General features: G+C 37.2%; 1 protein-coding gene across 14 annotated transcripts in view; it reads right to left on the reverse strand.

Moving 5' to 3' along the window:
* The window catches only part of AGPS (alkylglycerone phosphate synthase), an 86,108-nt gene that overhangs the window by 21,601 nt on the left and 50,097 nt on the right, over positions 1–14,410 (reverse strand). For all 14 annotated transcript variants that reach the window (XM_074873113.1, XM_074873110.1, XM_074873104.1 and 11 more), the window contains 7 exons: positions 13,569–13,648; positions 11,293–11,373; positions 7,892–8,017; positions 5,730–5,838; positions 5,186–5,313; positions 2,532–2,583; positions 153–229 (listed from right to left, as the gene is read on the reverse strand). In XM_074873113.1, coding sequence (XP_074729214.1) covers positions 153–229; positions 2,532–2,583; positions 5,186–5,313; positions 5,730–5,838; positions 7,892–8,017; positions 11,293–11,373; positions 13,569–13,648 — 653 coding nt within the window. The remainder of the gene's footprint in view (positions 1–152; positions 230–2,531; positions 2,584–5,185; positions 5,314–5,729; positions 5,839–7,891; positions 8,018–11,292; positions 11,374–13,568; positions 13,649–14,410) is intronic.

Here is a 14,410-nt window from a genome sequence, read left to right on the forward strand (position 1 = left end):
ATTGAACCACCTTGAGAATCTCGAGCTAACTAATACTACAATGTAGGATCTATTACACTCAAACTCAGCTGCATTAGAGACAGTATACCAGAAAAATCTTGAATTTTAAGAAAAGCATGCAGTTCCAAACAGTATTAAACCCCAAAAGTTACCTTCGTGATGTAGAATTTTTTCAGTCCATCCAAAAATGATGTAAAAATGGAAGCAACTTGTGGTTTAAGAGCATGACCTTTGGCAAAAAGTGGGAAAAGGTGTGTTAAGGCAAACAGTACTCAAAAACCCTACTTCAATGGGCAAATAAAAGAGTAGCTTCGTAGTCAAAGTTGCAAGAATCACTTAGACCACTTTGATTATCACAGACTTCTCTCTACTCATTTAGAAGATAATTTAAGAAAAGTTTATTAATTTTTTAAAGGCATATATATGTGCACAAATATTTCATTTGACACTAACTAAGGCTGACCTTCGCAAGTATATGGCATATGGAAAATTTTAAAAGAGCACTTCATTAGTTTTTATACTACAAAACTAAGAAAAATCGGTGGCTTTTTTAAAAGTTATGCCAAAACCACTGAAACCTATAGCCAAAATTGGTGCAAGTTAGGAGTTAAGCAATTATTTCCTTAACGGTTATGTCACTTGTGCAAAATTTTCTACATAAAGCTAGTAATTGCTTCCTTAATCACATACGAGGAACTAAAATCACCAGGATATATAAATGGTGTCTTGGAGTCTGTTAAATTAACATATCTGCCTCAGGACTGGGTTTAATTGAGATGAAAGTCTTTCAATGTTTGTTCCATTGTTTTCAGTCACAAGCAACTTCTGAACTACCATTACTGCTTCACTTTAACCGTCTTGCATCTGGCCTACATGCTGTGAGCCCAATTCATAAAAGTTATGCACCATTTACATGATACTTTGTGAAGTATTTTAGAAGGAAGTATTTCCTCCTGAATAAAGCATGAACTTCAGCAATTGATTACTCTCCTTCCCTCTTCAGTATAAAAGAACTCTCCTTGCAGATATGAACAAACCCCAAGGAGTACCCCTCCAAGCACACTCAAGTAAGCACATAAAAAAGCACCAAATAGCAGAAGGGCATGAATGTATTAAATCACAATCTGTAAAAATGATTGGATCTAAGCCTACTTAATAATGACTACAAGAAAAATCTATATTGACACAGCCAAAACTATGTTTTGCAAGGAACCGTATAAGCTGCAACCTCAGATCAAAGCTAAAAAGTAGAACAATTTATTCAACGTTGGGTTTAAAGCTTATAATTGGTCAAACTTCTTCCCAATTAAAAAGAAAGAAAAATGCATCTGCCTTCTGTTGTACGTGCCAGCATGACCAAAGCAAGCAGCAAGGCTTGCTGGGCTCTCAGGTCTTACAAATCCTGATTTCCTTGGTTTGAAAAACAAAGCTCAGCTTTCTTAACACCATCATATTAATGCCATTTGAAGTCAAGATTCATCACCGAGGCTTCTGTCCAAAACAAGTTTCAGAAATTCTGACTTGTTCAAGTGGTATTAAAATAGAGGTTTTCAAGGTAAGTCACAGTTCACATTTCCATCTTCTGGGTACAGAAATAGCATGGTCTCAGCAAGACCTTCAAGTTCTGTATTAGCTTTTGGGTAGTGGAACTTTGTGTTCTGGCCCAAGACACTCTCAAGGAGAACCCATCTTTTGCCAAATTTCCTACAGTTTAAAATTACAGCTTTCCCTAAGAACTCCTCCAAAAATATTGTCTGCATGTCTGACATTGTCCTATTTAGCTATTTGAACTAGTTGAAATTTCACAGAAATCTTTGTGTTCAGTAATCTTCTAGTAGCTTCACTGACTTTCTATACTTAAGCTGTAGGTTTTTAGTTCTATTTGCATACAGTTACGGCATTTACTACACCTGAGCTTTTTTAAAAATAGACAGCTCATTTTGGACAAGTATGTCATTGCCTCTCTCCCACCTAAACAATCATTGCCACATCAGAGTATTTTCAAAAAACCTGCTATTTCTAGGGAATCTGTACACCACTTCCGATGCTTTTATGAAATTTAAAGGAATCAACCAACTTATCTTCAAAGTAAGGTGCCTGCATTCTGATTTTTTTTCATACCTGACTTCTCATTAGTACTCTTAACAAGAAAACATTTCAAGTACTATACTGCAACACTATTATCTCTGCTCCTTTACAGCAAAATAGAGGAAGTGACTCCAGAATCTCAAACCTTCCAGTAGATTAGATGCCAAGAATGGAAAGGTAGCAAAAAAAAAAATCCTATGTATTTATATGCACAGCATGGCTCTTTACTGACTGTTGTAGCAGATACTGTTTTCCCAGAGACAAAGATAGGCTTCTGTTTTTGAAAGTCCACATTATGGCACTACCTGGAGTTTGAACTTTGGGTTCACTGCCTCCTTTGTCTAGTTTTGAGGAAAAGAATTACCACCCAAAACAGACTTAAGCTACTAAAAATCAAAACCCCCTGGAAAGAGATATTCGTCCAAGATGATCTACTTACTTACCAAACTGAAACTGTGCATTGTCAACAAGACGAATTGATGCAGGAGCACATCTCTTGGGGGCAAAGTCAAGGGAATGAGAGGGAGAAACAACAAAAAGATTATGCACACAGTTTTGCTGAAACCCATGACAATCAAATTTTCATTTAAGAAGAGCATACAAGAAAGCACACTTTGATCCCAGAGACCTATGGCCATCATCATCAAAAAGGGGTGACTATAAGCTTGTTTTCACTTGAATAGCAACACCTAGGTATGTCTAGATATAATGCACTGAGAATTTTGTTTAACCTCAAGCCAACAGAGGAACAGTCCAAAGACCTTTGACCTTCAAGTACTGAGTGTTTTTCTAAATTGTCATATGCATTAAAGATACCATATTTGATTAGAATATTAAGCTTATGTTGATGTGTGATCAAAGATACACATACATTATAAATGCATGGAAAAAGTCTAATTGTTGTGGGCTAATCCTGGCAGGCAGCTAAGCACTACACTCTCACCCAGTGGGATGGGGGAGAAAATCCAAAGGGCAAAAGTGGGAAGACTCATGGGTTGAAATGAAGACAGCTTAGTAAGCAAAGTGGGAAAAAAACACCAAGAAGTGATGCAAAAAGCAATCAATTACCACCAGCTGACCAGTATCCTGCCACTCTTCAAGCAGTGACAACTCCTGAAAAACTACCCCTTCCAGTTTGACCATGATGTTATATGGTATGGAACACCCCTTCGGTCAATTTGGGTCAGCTGTCCCAACTGTGTTCCCTCCCAGCCTCTTGCCCACTCCCAACCTACTTGCTGGTGGGAGGAGAGAGTGAGAAACAGAGAAGACCTTGACACTGTGTACACACTGTTCAACAACAGCTAAAACACTGGTATGTTAACATTGTCTTGGTCACAAGTACAAAACATAGCACCACTCAGGCTGCTATGAAGAAAATTAACTCCATCCCAGCCAGACCCAGTACACTAATGTTCTGCCATCAGACTGCAATTAAAATCCATATCTGGGTCCAATCTAGATTCTATACTGTATAGAAATCTGAAAAACAGCAAGAACAGCTGCCTTCAATTAGGCATGCTTCTGGTCATACATATGCCTACACCATGTAATCTGTGATGGCCATTTCCAGTCATACTGAAACGTATGGCCAGAGGAATATGACAAAAGCCTGAGTTTTAGGCTAGTCTTCATCTAATCACATGGATATGGAAGCACTCCTCTATCACTTGGATTTGACATGTTTACCTTCCAACATATCATTAATATATACTTGGTCACACGATAGGAAGGAAGAAAATGAAGAACTAAGATAGCTCACCAGGCAGGTTGACAGAAGAAGGCTGGATGAGTGGTTTTAAATGAGATCAACCCACCCACAACCTCCAGGTTGGTTATTCTTACATTAAAGTAGACCAATACAGACAAGAAACAGCTTTTCAGATAGCGATCACTGTAATTACTACCAAGATTGATGCGAGGGGCAACAGAAGAGAGGATATAAGTAGTTCAGGCTCAAGTAAGCAGTGAAACAGCAGCAGCAGCAACAGAAGCTTAGAAATGGAGCAACACTAAGTGGCTAATAGTGCCTTTTTTCCCTCTTCTAACTAAGCCCATAGCTAAGGAAAAGACACTAATTCCTTAATTAACTTAAAATGTAGATCAGCCATATGATTAAGCATTCCCAAACAGTCTGCTTAGGTACCTTTAACAGGAAGAACAAGCACTAGCAGTAGAAGCACGACAGAAGAACTGGCAAGTGCTGCTGACTAGCATATACATGTCATTCACATACCAGTTTGAACATCTGGCTTGGAACATTAAGTCATTAATTTAGACCAATCACTGGAAAAAATGTAAAGCTGTGTTTAGTTTGGCATTAATTAAAACATTTCTGAAATTACTTCCCCAATTCAGGGTATATTCTACCATTCATAGAAACAATTTAATATGTTTTGCACAAAGCGAAGAAAGGTTAGTCTAAGAGAGTGAAGAAAGAGGCTAGCCAGTGTAAGATTTGCTTGGAAGCAGAGCCATGAGGAAAAACGTTACACAATTTGGATACCCATGTCTGAGTTTTGCTACCTGAAACTATCTGACCACACCACTCAGAGGGCTCTATTTAAATACTACAGTGTAAGCACAATTCCACCTCAAAATATCCAGCTCACCTGAACGTGTCACTGTGCTTCAGAAAGTATTTTCTAAACACAGGTCATATCCTTCCATTGCATGACTTTTGTTCCTTTGTCACTTCAGAGCCATAAATTTAGCTGCCTTTTACTTGTATGCTGCAACTTCATTCCTTTAAATGCTGGTCCCTTTTGCATAGTCCTGAATTAATCTAAGGACAAAGCTCTCTGTTGAAGGAGATGCAAAGCCAAATTTTCTGTGCCAAGATATGCAAATAACTCCCACTGAAAAAAAAACTATCAAAAGGCACATCCACAATTTGGCTTAGAATCTCAAGCAAATTCAGAACATGCTTAATCCTCGACCACATAATTTCCAAAAGCCTCATGGACCATATACACTTACGAGGTTTGTATTATCTCAAACCCTTGGTTATCAATTGCCAGAAATACTGGACCATCAGCACAGGCCTAGTGCTAAAATTTGTGTTCTTGAGTGAAGCCAACATCCAGCTTTTCTTTACCTGCTTTGCCACTTCCCTTAAGCAGGCCACCCCTCTTTCAAAGTTGGGGAAGACCACAGAGCCATACTTCTGATATTCAGGGACTGGGCGAATCTTTATCGTAACTTCAGTAACTACTCCAAGAGTTCCTTCAGGAAAAAAGAAAAACTAAGTGTTGCAAGATGTACTTCACACAAGTAACCCAACTTCACAACTGTTTACCAGGACACTGTAAGTTAACAAAGCAGAAATACCAAAAATTCAGTATTGCATTAGCAGGTAATTTATTCCTGACATGGTGAGTTCTTACAAAATATCCTCTAAATCATGTTTGTCACCAGACTTGTAGGTTAACTCCACAGATCTGTTTCAAGCACTTTTCAGAGTTGCTTAACCTAACAGTCCTAATTAAGGTCTCAATGTGTTATCCCAACACAAGAAAATCATGCCTGCATAATGCCACCCATAGACACACTGGAAGTCACAGCATTAAAGATGCTCAAATCATCAAGCCATTACAGAACTTGAATTAAGATGCAGTTATGTGAAATTACTGTGTTTATACCTTCAGATCCCATAATGAAGTGATGGATATCAGGTCCTGTTGACATGCGAGGTACTTGGCAGTTTTTTTCTACTATTCCTCTAGGAGTTACCATTTTTATATGAATCACCTGTTTAAACAATATGCAATGACTATAAATGCTAGCATTAAGCACAGATTTTTTTTGTATGATATTTATTTTCTACAAAATGTTTATTAAGCTTGATACAGTTCAGCTTTGTAGACTTCAGACGTCCTGCAGGTAGCCCCAAAAACTTTTGAGATAATCTGAGGACTGTTATCAACAATTATATCTAACACAGCACAGTTTGCCCACACAACAGATTGTTTCCAGTTCTATGCCATATCAAATCAGCTGTTGGCTACATGCAGGCAATATCAGTTAAAACTGTGTTGTTTCTCAGTACAGAAGTACTTTGAATACTAGGATTTTAATTCAGAATACACATAGCACTTCAGAAGAAAAAAAGCATGGGTTTAAATTTTGCTTTAGAACTGCTGCTTGATAACCGATGACTGAATTATATTGGCTTTACTACAGAAATATTTCTATTAGGAGGAAAGATGGAAGTAAGCTTTGTGAAACAGATCATCAATACTAAATCTGCCGTAAGACTGATACATACGTAAGGCTAGAAGGTTGTTTTTTAAAAGTGTTTTTCAATGTCTTTGCTTCCAGCTTTACTCATGCTCATTCAATACAGAGCCCAAATTGTTTTTTTCTAATCCTTTATTCAATTATTTTATACCAAGGAAGGGTAGGGTTTGGGTTTTTAGTGAAGCCTTTAAATGAAGCAAGATTACTGAATTTCAACTAACAGCTTTAAAACTTTCTAGCACAGGTAGCTAATTAATTTTCATCCTGCTCCAAGTTGTTCAAGAATTTCATTATATGCATTTTATGAACTGTTGATTCTGCACTAAGTGGATTTTAGGCATCTTGTATAACACACCATTTGTAGATATAAAGTTTCCTCAAAAGATAAACACTTCCCTGAAACTTTCTTACCATGTTATTTTGAAACGCGTGAACTGTTCTGAATCAGTTTTCAATCCTATTTCCTCCTAATGAAAATTTCAGAAGCTGTTTTAGCCTGAAGTTATGCTTCCATGATAGAAAAGCCTTCTGCTTCACATCCCCCAGTACAAGCAAAACCATACCACTCAGTAACACATCAGGCAGTAGGGGACCAGTGACACTTTGTAAGTACTAGTAGTTTTAGTTCAGCCAGGTCTACTGAATAAAAACTGTGTAGTTTCTGCCAAGCTCAGTCACTTGATAGTAAAGTGTCACAACTGTGCAGAAAACAAACATGTCTGAACTATGAGCTGACCAAAATGCCTGAAGTGATGGGGATACCTTACCTTGCTGCAGGAAAGAAGGAAAAACCCACGTGTGTGGAAGGGCTACTGTACAAACTACAAGAGAAAGCTGGAAGTTTGAAGCAAAAAGGCAGGCAAAGTCTGAACAGTGATGATTTAACTTCAGTATACTCAATGTATTTGTTGTAACTGAAAAGGTGGATTTTTTTAATCAGAAAGTATGCTTCAAAAAACAAGTTACCTGGGTTAATATAAAGATAAACCTTTTTAATGCTTAAAACAGATTCAAGAGTAGAACCCTGCCATTCCTTCCTCAGGGTTCCTACAGACCATGTGGTGGACATTAGATTTCACCACATGGTAAATTAGACCACCCTACTGATTTGAAAAAACTACTAGCCTAGGGGGAGGTAGGAAGGTGGGAAGAGCTAGCTTGCTGTTAAGAGTTAGATAATCCAAGTAGACAACTTCAGGAACACACAACAGGTAGGAGAGAACATCAGCCTTTTGGAATCACCCTGTAAATTTGACAGGATTATTATACTGGATTAGTAGAGAGCACAAAACAGTGAAAGAAAACAGAGTGATGACATGGTGACAATTCCTTAAGGTAGCTAGTGATTACCAAAATGAAACTGACTTTTAAATCAGTAATAAGGATTATTAGTATTAATACCAAACACAAGCAAACAAACACTCAGTCAAGATCTGATGCCAGAACTGTTTCACTTGTTAGAACTGCAATTTACTATCCCTTTTCCCCTCTCATTGTGAGTCATTATAAAAGTTAAACCTCCAAACAGAATAAATTAATTAGAAAAACTATTAGAACTATTTACCAGATCTTCAATGTTTCCATAGATGTTTTTTTTCATGCCTGATGCTCGTGTTGCTACCCATCCTCCTAGCGAGCTGAACTCCATGGAGTCTGGTTCATGGCCTGTACAGAAGCCACTTTCAGCAAGCTAAAGAAAGAAAAAACCCACATTCTACAAAGCCTGCATTGCTTAGTACTCCAAATCTCTCCTAGGTTTTCTTTTTTAAAAAAAGAAGTATCCTGACCACATACCCATTCATTCAGGCACAAGTTTTGTCTTTGATAAGTAAATGAAATGCAAATTGATTCTGCTTCTACTGTGCATATGCTGTGCTACACATCAACTTATAACACTCCTCCCCCATATATTAAAACTAAAATCTCTATTGTTCATAAGAAGCTGCAAATTCAAATACATATGGAAAAAAATTATAACTAAGTAACTGCCAACTTTGCACAAATGCTGCCAATAAAGCTCTTAATCTCTTGTTCTTTCTACTCTAATGCGATATGCAGCAGGTCTGCAGAAAACATGAGCAAATTGCCTGTACTTAATTCTCTCAAGGAGTGATGTGTTTTAATATACAGCCATCTGGCTGGGCTTCCTGTATGCAATGGTGTCAGCTATTTGTGATGCAGATCACACATTCCTGTACATTAAGTAGTCACTTGTTTCTCATTTTTCTATATTAGCTTGGCTTTGCCATCTGCACAGCACCTGAGGTTGATTAGATGCCCTTAGAATCACAACACCAAAGCTGTTGGACAGGAAGAATTAAAGGCCCAACAGTCTCACATTAAGTGATAACTCTGTTAGTGCATTTGAGGTGATCAATTTGCACTGACCAGCTGATAAATACCTATGTCTAACTGGATTGTTAAGTATGCCACATAATGTGCATCATTAACTATGCTCTAACTTAAATTATTAAAAGTCACTTCTACGTAATGTCTATGGTGATTCATATAGCTCATGGTCCTCTTATAACAAAGGAGCTTGTGACTTTATATACTTACTGGTCATATATTCAGGAAGGGTTGGAGCCTGCACCCTCCTCATTCCCAGGACAACGAGAATTTTGCTTCAGTCACAACTTACCAATTTCTATGAGTTGTATAAACACAAGCACAGCAGAAAATCATGCTTTTGAAAATTTGGATCTGACTATGTATGTACAAAGTATTTTGTCTAAACTCCTCAAATCCTGTTATATGAACAGCATGTGCTAAAGGCACTTACAGGACACGGGAGAGATTACACTATGTACTTTGCAGATGCAAAAAGACAGCCTCATCCAGAAAATATAGGCATGTACTAGTTTTTTCTATAGAATCAAGACCTGATTGATAATGTTTATTACAAAAACCAAATATTATTCTATCTTCATTATCCTTTTGTCACCTTTAGTGCTCATCTGTTGGCTATTATTCCATATTCTGTTCCAACAAAAACAAGTAACTTGAGGCTTCTCTGTAGAGCCCACTAATATCTGGAGTTCTCCTCCCACAGAAAATAGTATCTTAATCACACTAGAGTGACTAGCTAAGGTAGACAAAAGTGTGAAGTGCACATTGATTTTGAATGTCTCCACTTATAACTTTTGTCAAATATTAGGTTTTCAAATCTGTTGTTTAGAATTCAGCTCTTGATTTTAGTTACTATAAAGTTTATGGTATCTGAAAATGAGATAGCCTATTAAGTAACTTCAGCACCCAAAAATGAGGAACACAGTAAGAGGCACCAAACCTCTTCACTGCAACATAATTCCTAGATAATGCTGGTAAAGTCTCTTAAAACAACATAAACTGGATTAGCCTCCAATCCAAAGCTTACTTAATGCTAGAAAGCTGCAATCCAAAAATACAACCAACCACTTTCAAACAGTTTCTTCTTTGCACAGTCCAAATGCATATCTGCATTCCACCTGTTCTTCAGTGGAAGTCTGTATTGTCATTAATATAATATTAAATCATAGTTATGCTCAGATCATACCACACAGAACAAGCACAACTTGGAGTCCTAGCTTTATTCACATCCTATTTGCTAGCAAGTGGAATTCCAGTATATGTAATAAGATTTTTAAAATATATACACACACACACAATGTAGATGATCTGATTTTGTATTCTTTGTACATTGAAGGAATTGCACAGAAGTCCTCACGTGCTTAGAATCACTCTGTATATCAAAATCTTTGCACAAATACTAATTTATATTCAATATTGAACAAATTGATAGCCAGTGCTCTCTTCATAGTCAAACGTGATTGAAAAAAGCTTTTTGATCAAAAATATTCAAAAAGAATAAACTGCAACAGTAGTATTTCAGCTCGTAAGAGCTATAAGCAAGAAGGAAATATTGCCCCTTACCCTAAGTGAAAGGAAAAACAGTGGCACTTAAAGGATAGGTAGTAGTGAAATATCAAACTATTACCACAGAAAAATGCAATTTAAATGCAGAGAATATTCTCTTTGCATTTTAATTCCAAGCTTGAAAGAAACAGATCTGAGAAGGTTAAAATATGACATCAAATGATATAAGGGAAAATAAAGTAATAGGCAGGAAAGTCCATCTTTCCCATCATAAACAGATCTGTTAGTCAAGTATGATGAGTTTTCTTCTAAGAAGTGTCTGGAAAGAACTGTTCAAGAAACCCTTCAAATCTCTGCATATTTGTAAAGTGTATTTAGACACTGAGAAAAGTTTAGACATCATTTAGCTATCAAACAAGTCAAGTCCTAGAATTATTTTTTTTTTTAAATAAGCGTAAGTGCACATCCTGAAGAATAGTACCAAACATCCACAACTTGCTTGATTATAGGGGAGCACCAAAAAAAGACCCTGAGAAGGGTGCTGTGGCTCTTCTGATAAACTGCAATTAAAAGCCACTAGAGGTCACTTCGGAATGAAGGTGATCTACATCTTCCACTGGACACTTGTTTTGGGCAACTCTCCATCCTTTCTGCTACTCTCCATCCTTTCTGCTACTCTCCTGTAGCTGGCCCTAAGAAGCAGCAACAACAGCAAATCTCTTACATGCTCTAACCTTTTTGAAGAAACTACCTCTGGCCAAAATGACCAAAACATGCATCACAAAATGACAATTTGAACTTTTCCTGGTAACCTGTACCAAGTGTCATGCCTTGCAACCACAAGGGTTTATCTAAGGTTTGAAACAGAAAGCATAGCATTACATCCTATGAATTGTCAACTTACTACTGTAATCACATTTTGTGGCTAGAGCTAAAAAGAAAAAAAATTAAAATATTCATTAAATACAGCATTCAATGTGATATAGTTCACAGCCATGCATATAATGCTTACCACACTAGTCTGCAGGAAAACACACAATGATTTACACAAGACATGAGAAACAGCTAAGAAAAATACAGAGAAATACTGGATGCTTAACAAGTTAATACCTGTTTTTCCAGATCTTGCCCAACAATGCCAGCTTCCACACAAGCCGTTAAGTTTTTCTCATCTATCCAGAGAATCCGATTCTGTTGAAAAGTCAATCAAAACTAAGAAACAGTGTTAAAGATTTTTGTTTATTTCCTTCCCTAATGCTATAGGATCAACATGCTTGGTCATAAAGTTTACTATTAATACAACTCCAGTTATTACAGCAGTGGAAGCTGAGCCCCCTCACTCCCTCAAACACCTACACAACAGGTTACAATTTATGAAGTCACCACTATAAGAAAGTAACATGCCTATTAGTCAATTTATATTAGGAATGTTTACAGAAACAATGCGGAAAAGCCAGAAATAATTAAGTCAAAATTCTCACAGAAGTTAAGCAATACAGTGATTTTCAACATTAACATGATAGTCCGATTCAAGCACCTTCAATCTGGACGTTAAGTATACACCAAGAAAAGTATTCTTAAACATACTCCATGGGTTAAAATAGACTGCATTCAGTTATTCCAGTTCAATTCTTGAATTTTGACACAGTAAGCTAGAAGCAAGATACACTACAGAATGTCAGAGTATGTACACACTTTAGAAATTCAACATAATTGGAAGGATTACATCATTTTATCTGATGAGACACTTACTGTCCCATCAGTATATTCTACTAATCAGGAAAAGTAGTAAACACAAGTTACATGGTCCACTAAGCATGAAGGATAACAAATATGGTTTTAGCTTTGTTTATAGTAAGGACACCACAGAAGCTTCAGGTTCCACTCTTCAATCTTTTTAAGTACACTTCTAGTGTCCTTCTATAATTTTGTGTACTAACATTGTATAGAAGGAAGATAGCTCTAACATCCCTTTGCCGTGATTTTTCAAATGACAGAAGTGTGGACATCATGTAGTCCAACCTAAACTATGTTTTAAAGCAATTGTCTCCCCTCACAACATCTGGACTAATTATTCGAAGCCAGCTATTTCAGCTCCTTTCAGACACCTTCAGTTTCAACATAAACTGCTTAACGGATCTAAGATGCTTATGTAAATCAGTTTTATGCAATATAGACCCTACATAGAAGATTAAGATACCCATTAAGTGTCTATTAAAATAGTAAAGCTTAGACAATCATCTTAACTGCTCTAAGACACACAGGTTTCAACTCTGACAATGCTTCTTTTCACCTTAATTTCCTTATTTTCCCTCCTTATTAATGGTTATAAGAATTGGCTGGCAGAGTCATTCAAGACACACGAAAGTAGTCTGTTTTCTGGCTTGGTGTATACTTACATATCTAGCTGACACAAAAGCATGATAATAAAATAGTTAACCACATTCCTTTCCCATCCCAAACTAAACAGAAACCAAAGCTGTTGGCTATGAATCTATGAGTTCAAATGGAGGACTGAGTCAGTACTGTAACTCTTTGGATTTCACTCCATGTAGACACCCAAAGAGCTTCCTTCAATATGCAACTACCACCTTTGCAGAAAAGATCACTCTGTAGACAGACACACTGAGAAGCGAGAAGGTTAACTGAACCACCACTAAGAGAAAATGGAGTCAAGACCCAGGTCTTGCCTCAAAGCTAAAGGAGTTAATAAGCTCAGCAGGTGCTTAGAGGCAGTAGTGTCCTACATCAAAGATAGATCTGTTTTAAGCATCTCATTACCATGTGATCATAAAACTATAATTTTAAAAGTATCTAAACTATAATTTTAAAAGCTTCTTCATATTGGAAAGATGAAAACTAGCACTAAATTTTACAAAACTTCTAGACTGCCATAAAGCTACGAACTTCACATTCTCAGGATGCTATCTACACAAAAATCTAGGTTTTTCTCTTTAAAGTTGCTCCCTGAAGTTGATTTATACATATTAGGTCAGCTTAACAACCTTTGCTTTAAGTGTTCTTAAGTCTGCAAAAACTAATGAAATTTGCAATAACAGGTAACTTCCTCCTAGCCTTTCATTTAACTTCAGAAACAAGTTCCAACATAGAATAGTAGCTTCCTCTGATTTTCACGCAAAACTGCTACAAGAAGGCTTAACAGTGACTTTTTTTTTTAATTAAATACCTGCAGGTCATATGAAGTAGTACAGGGCTAACATCAGCAAAATATCACTTAAACTGAAGGAGTACCAACTTAATCATTCACGGTACAGATTAATACTTCCATCCCTACTTTATTCTTGCAAAGAAATATCATTTGCTAGCGACCACCATTCAAAGTAACTGTAGGATAATTTAAAAAAATAAAAAATTGAGAGACATACCATTTGTGATGTATCCAGTGAGACAATTGTTCTTTTTTCTTCTTCAGGACATTCAAGGGCACTAGAGACACTTGTCCCTCCTGCAAATATGGGACTGACATTGTGATCATAAAATTCTCATGTAGCTTTTCTTCACATACCATCCCTCTCTCCCTCCTTTCCAATATTGCACTTAATAAAGATCACTGAAGTTAACTGTTTGAGGCTAGTGATTAGCTTTTTAAGGCCGTCCCTTCTCCCAAACTGGGTTTCAGAAAATCAAGGCAGCACCGGAGTTGACAATGCTTTGACAGCACTCAGTAACAAACCATGAAATTCTGTGACCATCTCAGCTGCTTCTGTTAAGTCCAGAATAGGTTTAAAACCAGGAAGGGTAAGAAATAACAAAGCTATCCAAGAAAGAGATACCTATGGATTTTTTTTTTTTTTTTTTGAGATAACTATGGAAGACACTACACATCTGCCTAGAAAGTTGGCTTAAGAAGTCTACCTAATACAGGAATGCAATACTTAGATTCATAGAATGGTTTGTGTTGGAAGGGACCTTAAAGATCACCTAGTTCCAACCCCCCTGCCATGGGCAGGGACACCTTCCACTAGACCAGGTTGCTCAAAGCCCCGTCCAACCTGGCCTTGAACACTGCCAGGGAGGGGGCAGCCACAGCTTCTCTGGGCAACCTGTTCCAGTGCCTCACCACCCTCACAGGAAAGAATTTCTTCCTTATATCTAATCTAAATCTACCCTCTTTCAGTTTAAAACCCTTGTCCTATCCCTACCCTCCCTGATGCAGAGTCCCTCCCCATCTTTCCTGTAGCCCCCTTTAAGTACTGGAAGGCTGCTA

Source organism: Strix uralensis, chromosome 6 (assembly GCF_047716275.1).
Source record: "Strix uralensis isolate ZFMK-TIS-50842 chromosome 6, bStrUra1, whole genome shotgun sequence".
NCBI classification, from domain to species: domain Eukaryota; kingdom Metazoa; phylum Chordata; class Aves; order Strigiformes; family Strigidae; genus Strix; species Strix uralensis.